Raw genomic sequence first — 22671 nt, 5'->3', positions numbered from 1 at the left:
TATTCTGCTGTCATATATAACCAGTTAGAATAAAAATACGTAAATAAATGGGATGGATTCAAACTAAAAAGATTCTCAGCAGAGAAAACAGTAAAATGAAGAGAGCCTAGAGAATGGGAGAAAATCTTTACCACACACACCTCAGGTAGAGCACTAATTTCCAGGATATATAAAGAACTCAAAAACTTAACACCAAAAAAAACAAATAACCCAATCAATAAATGTCCCAAGGAACTGAACAGACACTTCTCAGAAGAAATACAATCGATCAACAAACATATGAGAAAATGTTCATCATCTCTAGCAACTAGAGAAATGCAAATCAAAACTACTCTATGATTCCATCTCACTCCAGTCAGAATGGCAATTATCAAGAATACAAGCAATAACAAGTGTTGGCGAGGATGTGGGGAGAAAGGCACACTCATACATTGCTGTTGAGATTGCAAATTGGTGTAACCACTGTGGAAAGCAGTATGAAGATTCATCAGAAAACTTGGAATGGAACCACCATTTGACTCAGCCATCCCATTCCTTGGTCTATACCCAAAGGACTTAAAATCAGGATACTACAGTGACACAGCCACATCAATTTTTATAGCAGCACAATTCACAAGAGCTTAACTATGGAACCAACCTAGATGCCCTTCAACAATGAATTGATAAAGAAAATGTGGTACATATACACAATGAAATATTACTCAGCCTTAAAGAAGAATAAAATTATGGCATTTGCAGAACTAGAGAATATCATGGTAAGTGAAATAAGACAATGAAATAAAACAGCTAAATGTTTTCTCTGATAACTGGATGCTGATCCATAGTAGGGCAGGGGGGTATGGAAGAATGAAGAAACTTTGGTTTGTTTAAAGGGGAGTCAGGGGAGGGGTGGGATTATGGGGATGGCAAGGATGGTAGAAAGAGACAGGCATTATCACCCTATGTACATGTATGATCACACTACTGGAGTGACTCTGCCCCCCCCCCCGTACACCCAGAGGAAGGAGAAGTTGTGCTCCATTTGTGTACAATGTGTCAAGATACATTCTACTGTCATGTATAACTAATTAGAGCAAATTTTAAAAGTTTATAAAAGAGAGAAAGAAAAGGAAATAATAACATAAAACTTCCCAAACCTAGAGAAGAATACAAATATACAAGTACAAGAAGGTCAACAGTGACCAGTCAGATTTAACTCACCAAATCCATTCCAAGAAATAATAAAGCTCTCAAAGGTGAAATATAAAGAGAAGATTCTCAAGGTTTCAAGAGAAAAGAAACAAATAATATACAAGGTTTTACCAATTTGCCTGATAATAAACTTCTCAGTACACATATATATTGGAAAAGTAGAAAAACTGGAAAACAATGAGCTAAGGTACATTTCAAGAAACTGGGACAATAGCAAAGGAAAGAATAATCAAGGAAATAGCCAAGATTTAAAGTTAATAAAGTGAAAAAATATATATACACAATAAAGAAAATCAACAAAACCAAAGGTTGGTTCCTTGAAAATTGACAAACATCTGAGAACACTGATCAAGATTAAATAGTACAAATAGTCAATATCAGAAATAAAAGAGGAGACATCAATAAAGATCCTGAAGTAATAAATTGGTATTTTTTTTATTAATCTTATAATGGTAAACTTGAAAATTTATAAAATCGATCATAGTAATTCTAACTTTCTGAAGAATGAATAGAAAACCTTGAAACGCCTATTACATTTGATGATTTCAATTGGTATTCAAATATCTTCCCACAAAGAAAACTCCAGATACAAATGGTATTCAAAATGTTCTACCAAAAATTCAAGAGAGAAATCATGTGAATTTCACAAAGATTCTTCCAAAAGATGGAAAAATATGAGACATTATTCAACTCTCTTATGATTTTAACATAACCTTGACAACAAAACCCAATGAGGACAATATTAGAAAGGAACACAGTTGGCCTATATTATTCATGAACATTGTTAGTCAGGTTTTCACCTGAATTAAAGAACTTGTAGGAAGGAAAAGGCTGGAGTGCTAATTTGGATCTGGAATGTCTTCCAAAGGCCCATGGGGAAAAGCCTTGGTCCACAGCTTGGTGTTACTAGAAAGTGGTGGAAACTTTAAGAGGTGGGGCCCCGTAGGAGGTATTTATATCACTGGGGGCATTGGGAACTTGCAAAGAGCTTCTCCCATTCCATAGGCTGTCTCTTCATGCTCTTGTTTCCTTTGCTGTGCAAAGGCTTTTCTGTTGATGCCATCCTGTTTATTAATTCTTGGTTTCATCTCCTGAGCTTTAGGCATCTTACTGAAGAAATTGATACCACTGCCTGTGTGTTGGAGTGTTCATGCTGTGTTTTTGTCTACCAGGTGCATAGTTTCTGATCTAATTCCTAGGCCTTTGATACACTGTCAGTTGACTTTTATGTATGGTGAGAAAAAGAGATCTAGTTTCATTCTTCTATATATGAATATCTGGTTTTCCCAACACCATTTGTTAAAAAGATTTTCTTGTCTAGTGTGTATTTTTGGTACCTTTGGCATCAATCAGATGACTGTAAGGATGTGGGTTTGTCTCTTGTCTTGTATTTCATCCCTTTGGTCTTCATGTCTGTTATTGTGATAACACAGTGCCGTTTTTGTTACTATAGTTCTGTAGTGTAATTTGAGACCATATATTGGGACTCTTCCAGCACCATTCTTCTTGCTCAGAATTGCTTTGGATATTCTGGGTCTCTAGTTCTTCTGAATGAATTTTTAGGACGTTTTTTTTTTCTATTCGATAAAGAATATAGATGGAGGTCACACTGGATCTATATATTACTTTTGGTAGTATGGTCATTTGGACAATATTAATTCTGCCTATCTAAGAACATAGGAGATATTTCTATTTTCTAGTGTCTTCTTTAATTCCTTTTTTTCAGTGTTCTATAATTTTCATTGTAGAGATCTTTCACCTCCTTGGTTGGACTCATTTGTAGGTATTTTTGAGGCTATTGTGAATAGAATTGTTTTCCTGATCTCTTTCAGCAAATTCATTATTGGTGAATTGAAAACCTATTGTTTTTTATATGTTGCTTTGTACTATCCTGCTACTCTGCTAAATTTATTAGCTCTAGCAGTCTTCTGGTGGAGTTTTTGGCTCTTTTAACTATAGGATCATACCCTCTGCAAATAGTGATAATTGGACATCTCCCTTTCCTATTTATATCCCTTTTATTTCATTCTGATGGCTGTGGCTAAAATTTCAAGTTCTATAATCAATAGGAATGATGAGAGTGGACATCCTTGTCTTGCTCCTGATTTTAGAGGAAGTGCTTTCAGTTTTTCCCCATTCACTATGATGTTAGCTTTGGGTTAGTCATATATAGCCTTTATGATGTTGAGGTAAGTTCTTTTCAAGTTCATATACCTTGTCTTCAGTGCCTAAAATCCTGTTTTCTATGTGAACTAATGCATTGATGAGACTTTCAGTTGAATTTTTATTTGATTCATTCTGTCTTTCATTTCCAGAATTTCAGTTTGGTTCTTTTTTTTAGAATCTTTATCTCTTTATTAAAATGCTCTCACTTCCTGTATTTTCTCTCTCACTTCATTCCTTTTTTCCCCCAGTTCATTGATCACTTCGACTATCAGCTTTTTTAATTCCTTGGAATTTGTTGAGGGGTTATAGGCTTCAGTTAATAGTAAGTCTCAGGCTGGGAATATATCTTTGCTTTCATATATCTAATCTGCATCACCAAAGTGTTAATTCCAACTACTAGTAATTCATTGAAAGGAGACATTAACTGCTAGTAACCATGGTTATTTATGATCAAACCAGATATCAACATATACTATACAAGTTATTGTTACTGATGTCAACAACTCTGTTGACCAAAGAGGAACATCAGTGAGAGTTCATTTAGAACCAGATGAGGTTAAGAATTAATGAAAGTATACTAAATTGCATTGGAAGAAGGGATACAAATAGAAAAACTAAAACATAAAGAAAATGCAGTGAAAAAAATGAAAAGGTAGAGGAGAGAAGGGAGAAAGAAGTTAAAATGCGGTGAGTATAAACGATGAAGGAGAGGGGAAGGGAATGGAGATGGGAGAGAATAGAGGTATTGAGAGAATATTCAATTAATAGACAAAATACATAAAATTAAGTATAGTTTTGAAAAAAAACATAAATTGTGGGGGGACACTAGGAATTGGTTAATATGCAGTTGATGCAAATGTGGTTTTTTGTTTTCTTGCTGAGGTTTTTGAAATAGAAGTATTTGATTTTAGAATCTACTAGGAGGAAACTTTTATATTGCAGGGTTCCTGGTGCTTATTTGTCCTCAACTCTGACCCAAACTAGTTGAATTTTTTAGGATAGTCTCTACCTTGAGCTTCATGCTCTCCTTGTCTTACAGACTCTATGGTACCTCTCCTTCTGAGACCCTCAGTCCCTCAACTGGGTGTGCTGGGGGAAGGTATGTAGGATTCTAAGCTGATACTCCAGAGCCTTCTGGGATTGGATAAAGTGGATTGAAAGACCTTATTTTCCATCTGACCCTGATCACCCCAGTCTGTCCCCCCCATGAGTCACAGTACTTATGCCAGACTTCAGACCTTCAGATGCTAATGAATGTCTTCTTTGCTCTTCTCTGCTCTGGAGGCTGAAATGAATCTGGTGCTGTGGCTGCCCTGACTAGATCTCCCCAGTCTCTGTTACAGTCTCTTGTTATAGATCCACATCAACTCAAGGCATTAACCCTTACAAACCCAGGGAATATTAGAGCCTCAGTGGCTTATTGGGTATTCAAAACACAACTGTACCAAAAACCAGTCAAAAAAATTTTTTTAAAAAAGTGATAGAAAAATAGAAAGTACAATATGAAAAACAAAGGTAACCTGAAGCAACTTTTAGTCTGCTACTTAGAAACTCCAAACAAAGGGTCTTTTTAAGCTATCTTTATCCATGTATGTTGAGAGCCAGTTGGGCTTTCTCCAACTGGTTGAGCCTGCTATTTCTGAGTTTGTTTACTCTCTGATTGCAACTGTGCTGGAGAGTGGCATCTGCCTATCTTAATAGAGAAATTCTTTTGTCTTATTGGAGGGGTGTTTCCCCTCCCCCACCTAGCCACTGCTTACCAGATGCTGCCACCTTCTGTTGCTTTTATGAATTATACTTCTATTCTAGAAAAAAACATCTTTGGTTTTCACCTGATTGCTAGTTCTCTGGGTTGCCTACTGGTGTTTTCCTAGTCTTCATACCTCAGTTTGCTGCTGCAGAATTACTGTTTTAATTCACTCTTGGAGGCCTGTTACAATACTATGCATTTCTCTGATCTGCCATCTTTGATCCTCTCAACATCTGTTCTTATTTTTAAAAATTAGTAAACTAAAAATAAAGAAAAATTAGAAGAATTAACAGAAGAAAAATCATTTGATCAGATAAAACAAATATTGTATTTTATGGTGAAACACAGATAGATTTGTCTTGGAGACTGAGACTAAGACCAGGATGCCCACAGTTCCAGTTATCTGTTTTATTTCTGAATAACAAAGTACCCCAAACATGCTTATAAGTTTGTGGATCAGAAGATTGTGAAGGATGTGGCTGGCTCTTCCTATAACTTTTATTTCTTTTTCTTACTGCACTGCTTAGACCATCCAATATAGTTTTTTACAAAACTGTATATGACAGATTAAAGATGACTATGAATTATTGTACACTGTCTTGGTTTGTCTCTGATCCATGTAGTATCAGTGGGGATGGATGGATCCACTTCTTTACTCATATGTCTAGTGCCTTGGTTTTCCTTGACCTTTCTAACCACATGGTATCTTATCCTTTTGACCCTTAGCCACATGTCTTTATTCTCTTACAACATCTTAGAATTGTTTGTCTTCTTACATAAGAACTAGATTCCAAGACACCAGCATGGAAGCTTCCAGTGCATTTTAAATATCAGGCCCAGAACTAATCTAGTATCACTTCTGTCATACTCCAATGATTCAGAGAGCCAATGGCCAGCCCAAATTTAGAATGATACCAAATAGACATACTTTTCCACAAGAGGAGTATAAAAGAATTCATACTAGTCCTTAATCTGCCGTATTGTATGTATTTAGCAGAGTAGAAGGATAGTAAAAGCAACATATAAAAAACAATAGGTTTTCAATTCACCAATAATGAATTTGCTGAAAGAGATCAGCCAACCAAAAATACCTAAGCAGTTCAGTGAGGTAGGTAATGGCAAGTACTGAATTGTCCACTCTCATCATTCCTATTGATTATAGAACTAGCAGTCTTCTGGTGGAGTTTTTGGCTCTTTTAACTGGGAATAAGAAGAAGACAAAGAATACTGTGAGTGTCCATTTATAAGTAGGAAATAAACTTTCTAAAGGTAACAGACCTGGCTTCAGAGTTTGCTCTTGAGAGAGCCTAGGAGAGACTGCAAAAAAGAGGAGAGGTCATTATGGGGCCTAGTAGTGGTAGGACAAGATAAAATCACTTCTAAAAAGAAAAATTCCTCATCTGAGTGATTAAATACTCTGAGACCTGCATTGATTTCTGGAGAACTGTAAGGAAAGGGAGTGAAAATGTATGGGACTAGAGATGCTGAATGAAAGAAATGGTGGAAATTAAGTCTCCTATAAAACAGAAATGGATTACTAAATCACATGACACACAAACCTCTTCCACTCCCATTTATTAAATAAATTGTAGCAGTCAGTAGAGAGTACTTCTGGATTAAGAAACCTAGTAAGCTTCCCAAACCTCTTACCTTTGCCTACACAAAATCACCTTTCATTGTTGAAACAAGAAAACAGAAGGGATTTGTAAATGAACAGAAAACGGTATATGAGATAGCTTGTATTACTGTATTGCTCTTGACTTTTTACTTCCTCTTTTCTTAAAAAACCTCACTGACTTTGGGCAGAGCCATGTGACTCAACTTGACCAGTAAGTAGCATGTGAGTGGACATGACAAATGCTTTAAATGTGATGGTATGTTTCACTCAGTCCCTCACGTCAAACTTTGGGTCTCTAGACCTATGAGAGAATAAACTTGTTTTTCAGCCACAAAGTTTGTGATACTTTGTTATAACTGCCTTAGAAAATTAATGCAAGTATATAGGAAATATTAGAGTTGAATTAAAAGTGTCAATAAGAGTTGTAGAATTTATAAAAAGTTGTTCTAGCACTGTCTCCTGAGAGAACCTACAAAAATAACACCACAGTAGCAATGAACATGCTATGCTCAGATCTTGGTCTCTTATCATTTCCCAGTAAAAAGGAATCTGAGCTCCCTTGAGAAGTGACTGATTCCAAGGCTAGAGCAAAGAAACTGCCATGTGATCTTGGAACATCTTGATGTACCAGAATGCAAAGTAGCACTCAAAGACAAATGGCGTCCATGTGAAAAGAACACAGCAGCTGACTTGAAGGGCTTCTTATTGGTCAAATTTGAAGCAATTTGAGCATCAAAAAGAATAATGGTTGTAACAGACTACAGCAGTCATAGTAAAGAAAGAATCCAAGACTCCATAATCATGTTTTTTTTTTTTTTTTTTTTTAAAGAGAGAGTGAGAGAGGAGAGAGAGAGAGAGAGAGAATTTTTAATATTTATTTCTTAGTTCTCGGCGGACACAACATCTTTGTTGGTATGTGGTGCTGAGGATCGAACCCGGGCCGCACGCATGCCAGGCGAGCGCGCTACCGCTTGAGCCACATCCCCAGCCCCTCCATAATCATGTTAAAAATAATAAAGGAGGCCAGGTATGGGAATACACTTGTAGTCCCAGTGACTTGGGAGGCTTGAAGCAAGAGGATTGCAAGTTCAACACCAGCCTCAGCAACTTAGTGAGATCCTGTCTCAAAATAAAAAATAAAAAAGGGCTAGAGATGTAAGTTAGTGTTAGAGCACTTGCTTAGCATGAGTAAAGGCATAAGTTTGACCCCCAGTACCACACACACAAAACTAAATAAATAAAGGAGGAGAGGGAACATTTCTTCAGAAAATAATTTCAACTAATAAATGTAGGACAAATGACAAAATTAGAAGTGGAATTTGCAACTATTGATATGCTTGTAAGGAAATTTATTGGATGGTAAAACTATTGGATGAAAGCTTGTTGGGGAACAGAACATTCACACAGTTTCAAAGTTTACCCTACAGAATGTTTCTGAGGAAAGGGAAATTGTTATCTAAATTTATAATAGAGAGATTGGGTGGATACCATTTTAACCAAGACAGAGAAAATAATCAATAGGTCTTTAATATGTAAATGCCACAGAGGAAACAAATATGATTTTGAGATTTAGAATAAAGCAGGAATCTTATTTTGATGAGAAAGAGCTCTCTAAAGGTGTGTCATTTAAACAGAAACACAAAGGATAAAAAAATAATGGATAAATGAAGGAGAAACAGAGGTATATAACCTTTCCCAACAGAGAGAATCATATATGCAAAAGCTCTCATGTTAAAAAAGGAGCTGGCATGGTCCAGGAGATCAGTGATGCAGTGAAATGGGGAATCCAATTGTTAATGAGATAAGAGACTGGGCAGGGGCCCTATTGTGTGGGACTTGGAGACCATAATTAAGAAGTTTGTTTATTTTTTTAAGTGACATGGAAGGATTTAATCAGGAATATGGCATTTCCAGAATCATATTGAGAAGATTCTTCTGGCTGCCACCTAAGGGGGCTAGGTTGAGTAGACCAAATAATTCAGCATCTCTAGGAAAGGAGCTTTCCAGTAAGCATCTAGGGTTGGGAACATAGAGGAAAAATGTAGCTAAAGTAAAGTAGAGGGCCTCGATGTCCTTTGTTTTGATAACTACCCTCTTCATAGGATCAGTATTATTTCATGCCCCATTTACTATAAAACAGTCCACAAGTAGAGAGGCTGCTAGCCAAGTGAAAGCACTCCATTGCTAAGAGTGGTGTAGCAGGTTTCTGTGTCCTTCCAGCAATGCCCTGCCTGCCTGCATGATGTGAGCAGTGACTGCATGAGGCTGTGACTTGCTCTCTCCCTCTCTCTCCTCCTCTCTCTCCCCCTCTCTCCCCCCTCTCTCCCCCTCTCTCCCCCTCTCTCCCCCTCTCTCCCCCTCTCCCCCCCCTCTCCCTCTCTCCCTCTGTCTCCCCCTCTGTCTCCCCCTCTCTCTCCCCCTCTCTCCCCCCCTCTCCCCCCCCCTGTCTCCCCGTCTCTCTCCCCCTTTCTCTCCTCCTCTCTCTCCCCCTCTCTGACTTTAGTGCCCCAGGTCTGCACTCACGTTGTACTCTTTTCCTACCATTTTGTTCTGATTTCCTCTGTGGGATTAGTGTTTTTATCTGTACTGCAGGACACTGAGAGAAACATTTTAAACCACATTTGCCAGGAAAAGTCCCTTCCTGCTTGGAATGTGAAGTGAAACACAACACAGTTTGCAGAGATAGAGCAGGCAGGATGATTACAGAGAGATGTCCTTCTAGCAGCCCCAGGGAGCTGGAGCCCTTTGGTTGCTGTTTCACCACTTCTTTCCCCTTACCTTGGCCCACAAAGTCCCTTGTTTGCACAGAGACTATCTCTGCAGATCTTCTGGATAACATCTAATCTGGTTGTCCTCACAAGAGCACGTACTGGGATGAGAAGTCACCTGTTTATATGGTTCTTGTTTTCCAAGACTCTTGCTTATTCTCTGCATTTGCCTGGGGTCTCTACCCTAAGATTACTATGGAACCCCCACACACCAAAACCACCCCACAGCATTTCAGAGTTGCTATGAATTATACTTTTCAATATTCACACTTTCATTTTCCCAAACATCTGCTGGCTCATAGGTGGGCTTACCTCCAAAGTCCCAGTGTGGCAAGGTGTCTGGAGTCTGGATTCACTTCCCTCTTCTTCTCCCTTCTGTATCCCTCCCTCTGGCCATCAAATTGTTTGCCTTGCTATGCTGCTTTTTCTATCATTCTAAAGTTGCTACCAACATATGTGAAAACAGCTTATCTGAGAAATAACACTAGCTACCATTTATTGAGTGCTTACTGCATATTCCTTTTGCAGTGGCAAATGCACTAAGAAGTCAGCTGGCTGAGGCCTGCCTCCAGTCTTCTGATGGCTTAATCATACATGCTGTGTATGACCCTCAGCAAAGCATTAAATTTCACTGAGATTTGGGAGATTGAGAACATTTCAAATATAAGGCATAACTAGAGCAAAAGCCCTCACAGCAGACAATCAGGAAGCTCTTTTAAAAAAAAAAAATTAGTTGTAAATGGACACAATACCTTTATTTTATTTATTAATGTGGTGCTAGGGATTAAACCCAGTGTCCCACACATGAGAGGCAAGCGCTCTACCACCAAGCCACAACCCCAGCCCCAATCAGGATGCTCTTACTTGTACACATCACACACTTTCCCTGGCCCACATTCATGCAACAGAGTCATCTAGTCACTTCCCAGGGTTCAATTGGAAGTGACAATAATTCCTGTGCTTTGTGGTAGGCATTGTTGTGGATGCCAAGGAGGATAAGGGCCATGTTGGAAAAGGAAATATGTGTGAGAGACTTGAGTAGGATAATGGCCTTGAGGAGGAGTGGTATAAACATTGTAATTGTTTTCTTGTCACACAACTAATAAATGCTATCTTTCCTCTTTCAGGTTTTTCAGGGAAATCAAGACTCCTTCACACCTGTGGTGAACTCTCTAGACCCACCATTACTGACTCGCTACCTTAGAATTCACCCCCAGAGCTGGACACACCAGATTGCCCTGAGGTTGGAGGTTCTGGGATGTGAGGCCCAGCAGGTCTACTGAGGTGCTCATGACAGTCCCTGTTGGTCCCCTCTCTTCCCTTGTTAGCTCCAGGACAATTCATAACTTAAGGCCAATAACCCTCTCAGGCTTCTGGGTTATATACTACCCTACACTGTCTATGGTTCCATTATTTTTCTATGAATTTAAACTATACAGTCCTACTAGATACTGCCCTGAAGCCATTTATATGAAGACATGTAAGTGACAAATAACTCGGAAAACCCTAGAAAGCTGAATCCAAGACTAAGAAATAACTAGATTTACACTATAGAATCCTCAAAAAGGTTGTGGGGAAAGCAGTCTGTGACTTTGAGTAATTCTTGAAATCAAGGTAAATGTTAATGTTAAACCTAAAAAAAACTATTTGAGAAACTGTCTGGATTGTTTGAGAAGTAGTTTAATCCTACTCAGCACTACCAGAAGCCTGGAGTTTGATCTTTTGGGGAAGGATCAATGAACTGGAAGATACCAGACATGACTCAGAGGTCCCAGAAGGTTACAGAGCCTGCTCTCACCCCTGGAAGATCATGGCCAAGTACCAAGTTGGGACAGGTTACGAAGTCTGAATCCCTTATCTCAAGGAAGGTCAGGTCTGAGGTACAAATTATGTACCAGTGAACTCCATGAAATCAAGCTAAAGCTGCATATCATCTGAAATCAAAATTTTGTGTAGTTCTTTCCTTTGTCCTTCCTGCATTCTCTTACAGTTTTCCTCTGAGCACATGCCTTCAATAAATACATGCACTGGAATCTTCATCTCAGAATCTGCTTCTAGTCACCCCAAATTTAAAACAGTCAGTTATCCAGTTCTGAGCACTCATGTTGGTATTTTAATTGGATTTTTATTGAATTCACTGATTAATATAAGGAATGTTGAAATCTTTATAATAGAGTCATTCCCTTGAAAACCAGATTGGTAGGCAGCCTCTAAAATGATCCCAATGATTTCTGATTTCTGGTATTCATATTGTGCTATTTCCTGCCTACTACTGTCAGCTGGACCTGGTAACTCACTTCTAATCAATAGAAAAACTGATGGAATGCTCTTTCTGAGACTAGGTTACAAAAGACTGTGACTTCCTTTTTGCTCAGCTTCTTGTAATCTCTCACATGGAGTCCTCAATCTTGGGTAAACCAGTGTCATGTTGTCACCAATACTATGGAAATGCCCACATGGCAAGAAAATGATGTCTTCAGCCAAAAGCTAGTGAGGATATGAGGTCTGATTACAGACTCATGAGTGAGCTTGGAAAGATATTTCCTCAAATTGAGCACTGACATAACTTGATTGAAGCCGTTTGGGATATTCCTGATCCAACTAAACTGTGAGACAGTGCTTGCTGTTTTAAGATATTAAGGTATGGGTGAATTTTTAATGTTGCAATAGGTTGATATTGGTACCTGGAAATGAGGTGTTTCCAAAAAATAACTACAAACATGAGAGTTCCTTTGAAACCTGGAAGTAGGTGGAGTACAATAACAGACTGTTATTAAAAATCTGGCTGGGTGCAGTGGCACACGCCTGTAATCCCAGCAGCTTGGGAGGATGAGTCAGGAGTATCATGAGTTCAAAGCCAGCCTCAGCCAAAGCGAGGCCGTAAGCAACTCAGTGAGACCCTGTCTCTAAATAAAATACAAAATAGGGCTGGGTATGTGGCTCAGTGGTTGAGTGCTACTGAGTTCAACCCCCAGTATTCCCCCCCCAAAAAAATCTAGATTTTGAGGATACTACCACTGAAGGTTTAGAAAGAAATATGGAGCATGTCATCAGAATCTGGATGAGAAAGAATTCTTGTGTAATTAAAGAAAGCACCTTCAATAACATGGAAAGCATAAAATGTGTATAATGAGCTGGCTGATCTAGCTAATGAGTTAACTACTCTTGCATTTTAAACTGGCATTACACAATATGAACAGTAAAATTCATGCTAATTAATTTAAATTGTTAGATTTCTTTACTACTGTTAGCTTACAGATGAGTAATGAAGGGCTAAAAGGAAAAAGAATAACTAGTCACCTTATCTTTTTCTTTCCTTCTATGTCATCAATTTCATCAAAATAACAGGAATAAGAAAGTAAATGATAAGGGTCTTCGGTTATTTGTGTCCTGGAATGCCATTGTCTTCTTTCTGGTTGAAATAGAAAGTGGCCTCTTGAGACTGCAGAAAGAAGAAAGCATACTTTCTTAATACTCCCTTTTGAATCTCACTGAACTCCCACATTCATGGGCATTGTAAATACCATACAAGTAGAGTGGCAAAGAATGGAAGGAACCTCTATACTACATTTATTTAGTGTGTTCATGCACATGCTTCATTGTCCTATCAAACCTCACTTAAAGATACAAGAATAAAGATAAAAATTACTAAAAATTTTCAGATAGTGATATGAGAACATTAAAGTAAGCATGAAGCCTTTCAGGGTATGGTCACCTGAGCCTTCAAATGGCATGTGAGTGCAACCTCTTCAAAAGCTCTCCTCCCCCATGCCAGATCCACTCAGCTAATCCACTCCAAACTTCCTGAGCTACAGAAACTATAAGAGTCAATTTTTATTTTCAGTTGCTAAGTTGGGGCTACCTTTTCATGCAACAATAGATAATTTATATAGTAGCCATATTCTTTTTATACTTGAAAAGAAGCACAAAATACCAATTTTTAGCTTATATACATTCTCACTATCTATTGTCTTAACTTATGGGCATAAGGTAATGACCAAGTTTGCAGGTTCTCCAGCTCTTTCTGGATCCTTAAACTTTTCCAAATCCTAGGAAAGGTGTGTGTTTAGCTCTTTGATGAAGTAGATCAACTTCTCATTCATAGTACCCTAAGCTTCCAACTTTGCAACTAATGCAGATTTTAGCCCATCTTATGGGCTCCTGCTTGTACCTGCAGACTGCCAGTGTGTATTTTTTTTTCTTAAACTTCACCCCATCTTCCATTCTTATCAATCGTGTGGACTTTAAGCCCTAGCACTCAGAAGAGAAGGGTTAAATGTTCCCCCAAAAGGTACTTTTCTTCCATCCTAGCTGTGTTCCCGATGAATGGCCCTGCAGCCTCTCTGGATATCTCTGCCCCTTTGTAGCTGCTTAGATGTCCCACTGTGTTCCATGAGGAGCCCCACCTGTCCATGACTAAATACAAAGTCTGTGGTTAGCCAGCAGGACACTACACATGTGTGAGCCTACCATTCTGTCTATAGAAGCATACTTCATCTATCATTGGATCAGTCCATGTACTGACTCCTCTTATGCTGCAGCACAAGTCCTAATAAGGCTTCTTTCAGATGTTTTTATCTTGTCTATTCTTGATTTCCATCTTGAATAGAGCAGGCTAAGCTGATGGCACTAAGAGCTGGTAACAGTAAAGCCTGCTGGTACTGAAACAGGCCAGCACTCAGGGCAAGGAAAAGTGAGAACAGCTGACAGCCAGAGAGCAGTGGGGACTGGTAGGGAGCAATGGACAACTGTGGGAGCTGCTAACTCTGGTTGCTGGAAGAGTTCCATACAGCTGCCAATAGCTGCTGTTTCCATTTGCTAAGAGACTAGTAGGGAGAGTTGCAAACACAAATGGATCTACACTTTGGTTATTTGTGATTTCTATCCTAATTGAGCAAAAGAACCCTCAAATGAATGGTGACAGCATCAGACACAGAAGCAACAGCTTCCTATAGACTGTAAAAACAAGTTGTACAATTCTATAAGGTCAAATTCTTATAAAGAAATCATATATATATGTATATGTATATATACACACACATAGTTGGCTCTTTTTTTGATAGGATTCTGATTTTTAATTTTTGCTAATTCTTCCATAGAATCTTTTTTTTTTTTTTTTTTTTTTTTTGGTACCAGGGATTGAACTCAGGGGCACTCAACCACTGAGCCACATCCCCAGCTGTATTTTATATTTTTGTTAGACACAGGATCTCACTGAGTTGCTAAGCACCTCACTGTTGCTGAGGCTGGCTTTGAACTCGCAATCCTTCTGACTCAGCCTCCCAAGCTGCCGGGATTACAGGCATGCACCACAATGCCCAGCTCTTAGGCAGAAAACTTTTTTAAAAAAAATATTTACTTTTTAGTTGTAGTTGGTCATAATATCTTTATTTTATTTACTTATTTTTTTGTGGTGCTGAGGATTGAACCCAGGGCCTTGCTCGTGCTAGGTGAGCACTCTACCTCTGAGCCACAACTCCAGCCCGTTACATGGAAAACTTTAAAAAAAAATAATTTATGGGCTGGGGTTGTGGCTCAGGGGTAGAGCATTCACCTAGCACGTGCGAGGCCCTGGGTTCAATCCTCAGCACCACATAAAAATAAATATGTGAAATAAAGGTATTGTATCCAACTTCAACTAAAAAGATAAATATTAAAATAATAATTTATAAGCATCTGTTATATATGTTATGAAATTCAATTTATCTGTCATTAATATTTTATCTTTTTACACTGTTTTGCTGCATGAAAGGTTTACATTTTTATATGTTAAGTTTATCTGCATATTTATTTATGGCTTTGGATTTTATCATGTGCTGTGGTATGGCTCTTTATTGTCCCCCCCCCCAAAAGCTCATGTTTTGAAAGCATGGTCACCACTACATCCAAGAATTTTAAGCTATGATTAGGGCTCTGATCTTGTTAGTGGATTAATCCATATGTTGGATTAATCAGTCGATAGTTCAATCAAATACTGAAGGATTGGTCATTGTTCGCTGGGGCATACCCTGAAAGGGTTTATCTAGTTTCTTGCCTTTTCCCCTCTCCCTCTCCTCTCCTCTCTCCTCCCCTCCCCCCTCCCCTCTTCCTCTTCCTCTTCTTTCTCCCCTCCTACTCTTCCTCCTCTTCTTCCTTCCTTCCTTCCTCTCCCCCACATTCTCCCTCCCTCTCCCTCTCTTTCCCTCTCTTCCTTTTTCCCTCCCTCCCTCTTCCTGGCTGTCATAAGCTCAGCAGCTTTGTTCCACTATGCCTTTCTGCCATGATGCTCTGTCCCACCTCAGATGTAAAGCAGTGGAGTCAGCTGACCATGGACTGAGACCTCTGAAACTGTGAGCACAAAATAAACTTTTCCTACTCTAGGTTGTTCTTATCAGGTATTTTGGACAGTGATGAACAGTTAACTAACACAACATGCTTAGAATATATTTTTCTATACCAAGATTATAAAAATATCCATTCATATTTTATCCATATAGTCCTGACTCCATATAGAATTGTTTTGCAGCACTGGGGATCAAACCCAGGACCTCATTCATACTATGCAAGTACCATACACCCCCAGCCCCATATGATACGAAAGGCCATATTTATCGTGTATCATGTATTAAAGTCCCATATATACACTATTATAAGATGTAGCAAATACCATGTGGCAAACAAAATGTCTTAGAATTCTTCAAGCCTAAGAAAGTATAACTACAGTAAGAATGGTTTTCAGTATCAACCCAGATGTGCATGCAGGGATAGAAAAAAGATGTCTGGGTGCTTAGCTGTTGAATAGAGGCTGGGGGAGGGTCAAATACAGTTGATGATATAATAAAGAGTGGTAGAATTCTGTCTGGAACTCCATAGGCCTAAAGGAAAGACTCTGGCAACCTTCTTAAGACTGCTGTACTCTTGAGTGCTGAGGTCCAATTCTATGGCTTCTCTGGATACCTTGGTGTTCAGTTAACTTTCAGGTAAGTGGCTCCCCACCAGGCATGATTAAGGTATATCAGCAAGTAAATGAATGTATCACTTATGAATGTCTTTGGTAATAGAAAGCCCAAAATATAATGGATCAAATAGGGGTTTATTATTATTATAGTAAAAATGAAGGTGAGTCCAAATGATCAAGAGAAGACTATGAAGTCAGAGAAGTAACTAGGATCATAATCTGACCTACAATTTAATGAGATCTGTTTGGCTTCTCAGTAGAGAAGGGAGTGAAGGGAGGCAGAGATGATGGTGGGTACCAGTAGAAGTAGTGTTAAGTAGAAGGATTCTGGATATATTTTATAGATAAATCTGACAGGATTTTTTCTGGTAGGTAAGGTGAGGAAGTGAAAGAGTCAAAGATGATGCACAAGCACTGGCTTGAACAGATGAAAAGTTTCCCATTGATTAAGTTTTGGAAGGTTCATAGGGGAGCAGTATAGACATCTGACCTGACCAGTATAGTAAGGTTTGTTTTGCTTTGATGTTAGAGTGGGAATACATTTTACTTTGGACCACTGAGCATGTTCAGGATTCATCCACATAAGTCAGTGAATTATCTGTGTGTGAAAGGTGGGAAGCTTTTTTTCAATAAGAACTAACCACCCCCCCCCCAAAAAAAAAAAAAGAAGAAGAACAACTAAACCCTTGCTTTCTAACTTTTCAGACAAAGCTGCTGTGGAAAGAACTAAGGACAAAGAAATTTCCCTTTGGCAGAGTAAGAGTCCATGGAGCCCCAGAAGCTGCTGAGCATTGTATTTCTGTTGTGTTCACTGACTTGCTCCTTGTTGGCGACAGTAGCTTCCCCTCCTTCGCCATTATATGATTTTGGAATTCAAGAAAACGCAGGACTGAAACCACACTCAAGGGGTGTGTTTGCTGTTAGGATGAATGTTCCTATCTTCGTAAGACATAAGATTCATGTTGCAGGTCAGGAAGAACTGATTTCATGTTTTGAAATAATGTTCACAAGAAAGCTAACTATACTGGTTTGGTTAAGTTTAGTTTAACAAGCATTAACTTAACTAGTTTCTACCAAGCCCTTTGTAGGTTAGACAAAACCATAGATGCTAACCTTCCATGGAATTTAACAAATGCTCCCAAAGAACATGGGGATAATCAAAGTTGTTTGGGCAGGCATAAGGGAAGATTTGACAAGGAGGTTAAACTTGAAATAAGCAAACATGATGGTCCACTGATCTTCCTAGAGGCTCCCAAAGCCATGCTTTCAACATGCATGCTGCAGCTCCAGTTCTGGAAAGGGTTGTGGTGACTGGTGGACTTTTTCAGCTAAGTGTGAAGCCACTTTTGTTTTCCCCTGCCTCTTTCCTTAGAGTCAAATCACAATATACTCACTCTTCTGTCCCCATTTTCTAAAGGAAATATCCAACATCTCAAGCTTTACTTTGATCAGCAGATACCCCCAAAGTTTCTCTTTCCAGTTGCCCTAGCCTTTTCCTCCTCTACTCCCAGGGCTGCTGGGTTTCTCTTTTCTCTTCCTGGGATATTAATTCCCCCAGGCCTCCTGAAGTACTCCAGAACTCCCAGACATACTCTGGGAAACAATACGTTAATGAAGATTTTCATTTTCTTGTGTTCAGTTTATGCTCCTCTTTCACAAAGTACCCCATAAATTCAACCCTTCAGATATGTAGGATAGAGATTGATATCTAGAGCAGATATGTATTGGCAGAGTTATCTAGGGCAGTTGATTGTTCATATTTGATCTATAAGGATGCAAACATGATATCCACCTGAGGATACCTCTTTAAAATAATGTGTACTCTTTGAACATCTTAGAGGCAGCATAGCAAAATATGTAAGACATTCCGAGTAACTGTAGGAACATATCTTGGATAACTGTTGGGGCTCAAACTAAGATTCAAATCCCAACCCCATCATTTACTTGACCTTTCTGCAGTGAATGTCTTGCTCTTTCTACAGGAGACCAGAAGTCTTGGCTGAGCAACTTCTGGGATTACCTGTGGGACCTCATCATGAGCTCCATACCTCCAGCAGCCATTTTTGCTTTTCTTATCACCATAGCACTAATGGGGACCCTCTGTTGCCTAACGTAAGATACCGTAGGAATGAGAAGAGGGGAGAACTTTAGGGGTGGGGTACAGAAACACTTAGGTTCCCTAACAGCTGCACATTTGTAATTAAGGGACAGTTTTAAGGAAAAAGATTTGGGGAACAAAACTTGATTTAACTCCTAATTTTCTTTCCTTGGCTAAGTAACCATGTATAATTGTGTTCTCAGTTGCCTGAAAATTTAACAAAATATTTATGTATATAAATCATATTAAGCCAAGGAGATTCCCAAGGAAAAAGATATAGTTAAACTAAATTTGTTAATTGAACCAGTATTTACCAAGAAATGACCATTTGTCCATTTCTGTCTGACTTGGTTGCTAGAAAGAGAAATAAGACACATAATTCCTTTGATGAAAGGAACTAAATTAATCCAACAGAAAAAAATTTAAAAATTCTAAATGTTACAGAAATAAAGGAAGACTCTCAATAATACTCCTTGATTTTTATTGCATTTCACAGTAAGGATTGCAAATATCCTCTATGCTCATCTCTACACTAGCTTATTGCCTGAGGCAATCAGCATGGAAACCTGGATAATCTCCAAGTACTGTAGAGGCAGAGGAATGACTGGCACTAAGAATACAAAAATATACATACAAGGAAATTTTAGTATTGTTTATAATATTGAAAAAAGTGGAGACAACTTAAATGTCTGTTATTCTAGGGATGGATAAAAAAAAACCACTGTGCATTTATACTATGAGTATTATATAGTCATAAAATGTTTATGTAGAGAATGATTATGTGGTCACATTTATGGAATGATATTGAATGGAAAACAGATTATAATAGAGGATATGCAGTTTAATCCAATTTGTAATTTAAAACTAAACATACAGGACTTGATCAAAGTATTAGACATTTTATCTCCATGTGATAGTGAATAGATTGTTTCAATTATTGTTATTTTCATTTTTATCATTTTATCTGAACTTGCAATCTTTCTGTAACTATATTGTTTGATCAGTACATTTTAAAAATCTTACTTTTAAATGAAAGAAGAAAAACTATCTGATCATACTTCTCTATCACTACGTCCAATCCCACTGTATTAGAAACACACTCTTACTGTTTTCTCAAGTCATCAAAGCACTAATTTGTATGAAATAATTTAAAAAAAAATTTTTAGTCACCAGTGCACCTTTATTTATTTATTTCTATGTGGTGCTGAGGATGAAACCCAGTGCCTCACACATGCCAGTCAAGAACTCTACTACTGAGCTATAACACCAGCCCCTGTATGAAATAATTTGATTCATATTAAAAGAAGCAACTGTCTAAAAATTCAGTCTTGGAAAAATCACATGGTAATTCCATGCAGACCAAGAGAGTGTACAGGACTGTACACTTACTTCAGCATTTACCATTTTATCTTTTGTCAGTATTCTTATAGGTGAACCAGTCCACTGAAGAACTAGAAGACTGATTAGGGCAATTGTGGTGTTTGGTTTTCCACATTTCAAGACAATGGAAAATGTGTTGTTTGCTTAAAATGATGTTAAAATTAAATTATTAAATTATATTCTGTCTTAAATTGTCTTTGCCTTAATTTTTCTTTCAAAAAAATACAATACTCTTATTACTGTTTTTATTATAAAAGTAGTATCTATTGCAAATGTAAACATTTTTATTTGCTCTAAGAATTCTAAGAACTTTGATAGTATAATATAAATCTCTCCAAGACAGTAAAAAGAGGCAGGATTTCCCAAACTAATTTGAATGTGGAATTTTTTAATGTAATGAATCTAATATGTCATTTAATCATGTCCCATGTAATAATTATTTAAGGGCTGGAGATGTGGCTTAGTGGTAGAATACTTGCCTGGTATGTGTGAGGCCCTGGGTTTCATCCCTAGCACTGTCAAAAATATATATATATAGTGTTTCTATGTAGTCAGTCTTATAAATGTACTTAATAGTTCAAAAATCATTTTGCTTTTCCCTTTTGCTGTTCTGAGTTTGAAATTATTTATCCCAGGACACTTATTAAACATCTGTTGTGAGCCAGGCCCTTATTCTGCACAGGTTACAAAACAGTCAACAATAACCTTTTTTTATGTATGTCCTGTCTGAGTGCAGGGCAGAGTAGCACCTGTGGACTATTGGAATGATTTGGGCTTTTCAGTAGGGTGATAGGGGAGCCAAAAGGAGGTTTAGATCAGAGTAAGGATGCAATTTGTCACATGTTTTAAAAGGGGCATGTTATCTGCCATGTTAACAATATAAGGGGGCAAGGACACGGAAGATAAGGTAGGGAAAGGCAGAGTACCACTGGGGCTGGGGATGTGGCTCAAGAGGTAGCGTGCTCGCCTGGCATGCGTGTGGCCCGGGTTCGATTTCTTACTGATTTTCTGTTTGCACAATCTGTTCATTTGGGAGAGTATGGTGTTGAAGTCTTTTAATATTGTATTGCTGTTTATTTGTCCTATAATTCTAGTAATATTTGATTTATACATTTAGGTGCTCTAATGTAAAATTTACAATTTTCATGTCCTCTTTATTAATCGACTCCTTTAGCATTATATAATGATATTTATTGCTTTTGCAATAGCTTTTGACTTGAAATCTATTTCATTAGATATAACTATTGCCTCACATACTCTCTTGGTTGCCATTTGCATGGTGTATGCTGAAGGTAGATCTTTTTTTATTAAAGCAATACAGTTATACATAGCAGTTGGGTTCATCCTGTCATACATACATGATATTCAATTTCATTTCATGATCCCCCTGTTCCTTCCCATCCTCTCTCCCCTCCCTCCATTCTCCTTCCTCTACTCTGCTAGACTTACTTTCACTCATCTATTTATTTTTGATTGGTTCTCTGTACTTACACATATATGTCGAATTCCCTGTGGTACATTTGTATATGCACATAACATGATTTTTTAAAAGAGAAAAGTAGCTTTTATTTTAGACCCAACAAATGTCAAGCATTTTCATATCTTTATGTTCACACTACAAGATTGTTTTTATAAGCCATGTGTTACGAATACAAACAACTTAAGGCTTATGGTTTAAAATGGTAGTCCAAATATATTTGATAGAAACAAATAAATTGAGATGAACACAGGTATTTGCCTCTAAGACTATATACATATCAACTATGCCATATTTAACATTCTGTTAAATAATATTAAAGTAATGATTGTGAAATGAAAATAAAACAAATTATTATTTTCTCAAAACCATAATGATTATATTCACATAACATGATTTTTTAACAATTCATTCTGCATTACCTTCCCTTTTTTCCCACTTTTTTTTTCTTTTCTAGTGGTGCTGGGGATTGAACCCAGGGCCTTGTGCATGCAAGGCAAGCACTCTACCAACTGAGGTGTATCCCCAGCCCTGCCTCCCCTTTTCTATCCTTCTATTCTAATTCTAGATCTCCTTCTACTATATCACTGATCTTCCCTCTGTTCATATGATATCCTGTTCTTCCCTCCTTTATTTTTTTTAAATTTATTTTTTAGTTGTAGTTGGACACAATACCTTTATTCATTTATTTTTATGTGGTGCTGAGGATCGAACCCAGGGTCTTGTATGTGCAAGGTGAGCACTCTACTGCTGAGCCACAACCCTAGCCCTTCCCTCCTTTAATTTTACTGTAGCTTCCACATATGAGAGAAAGCATTCAACCGTTGAATTTCTGAGCCTGGCTTATTTCACTTAGCATGATAACCTTCAGTCCCATCCATTTACAAGCAAATTCCATAATTTCATTCTTTATAGTCTAGTAGAGCTCTGTGGTGTATATAATGGCAGTTTCTTAAATCATTAATCTATTGACAGACATCTGAGTTGATTCCATAATTTAGCTATTGTGAATTGTGATGCTATAAACATTGAGATGGCTGTATTGATATAGTATGATGATTTCAGTTCATTTGGAAAAATACCAAGGAATGGAATAGCTGAACCATATGGTGATTTTATGCCTAGTTTTTTGAGGAATTTCTACACTGCTTTCCAGAGTGCTTGTGCTAGTCTGCAGTTCCACCAGCAATATACAAGTGTACCTTTTCTCCCACATCCTCACCAGCATTTATTATTGTTTGTATTCTTTATCATTGCCATTATAACTATAGTGAGATGAAATCTCA

The 22671-nt window shown here is 37.9% G+C and overlaps 2 protein-coding genes across 4 annotated transcripts in view; both read left to right on the top strand.

The window, feature by feature from the left end:
- Positions 1 to 11012, top strand: part of F8 (coagulation factor VIII) — a 109790-nt gene extending 98778 nt beyond the window's left edge. For all 3 annotated transcript variants that reach the window (XM_077793788.1, XM_077793789.1, XM_077793791.1), the window contains one exon: positions 10621 to 11012. In XM_077793788.1, coding sequence (XP_077649914.1) covers positions 10621 to 10776 — 156 coding nt within the window. In that variant the 3' untranslated portion in view covers positions 10777 to 11012. The remainder of the gene's footprint in view (positions 1 to 10620) is intronic.
- Positions 11013 to 11115: 103 nt separating this feature from the next.
- Positions 11116 to 20077, top strand: Smim9 (small integral membrane protein 9). The gene is made up of 5 exons (XM_026381958.2): positions 11116 to 12134; positions 15725 to 16452; positions 17136 to 17338; positions 18413 to 18542; positions 19948 to 20077. The coding sequence occupies exons 3-5, from the start codon at positions 17197 to 17199 to the stop codon at positions 19973 to 19975; spliced, it is 300 nt and encodes a 99-aa protein (XP_026237743.1). The 5' UTR covers positions 11116 to 12134; positions 15725 to 16452; positions 17136 to 17196; the 3' UTR covers positions 19976 to 20077.
- Positions 20078 to 22671: the final 2594 nt, after the last annotated feature.

The sequence above is a fragment of the Urocitellus parryii genome, chromosome X (assembly GCF_045843805.1).
Source record: "Urocitellus parryii isolate mUroPar1 chromosome X, mUroPar1.hap1, whole genome shotgun sequence".
NCBI lineage: Eukaryota > Metazoa > Chordata > Mammalia > Rodentia > Sciuridae > Urocitellus > Urocitellus parryii.
Note: the sequence above shows the minus strand (reverse complement) of the source record. Positions and strands in the feature narration are given on the sequence as shown.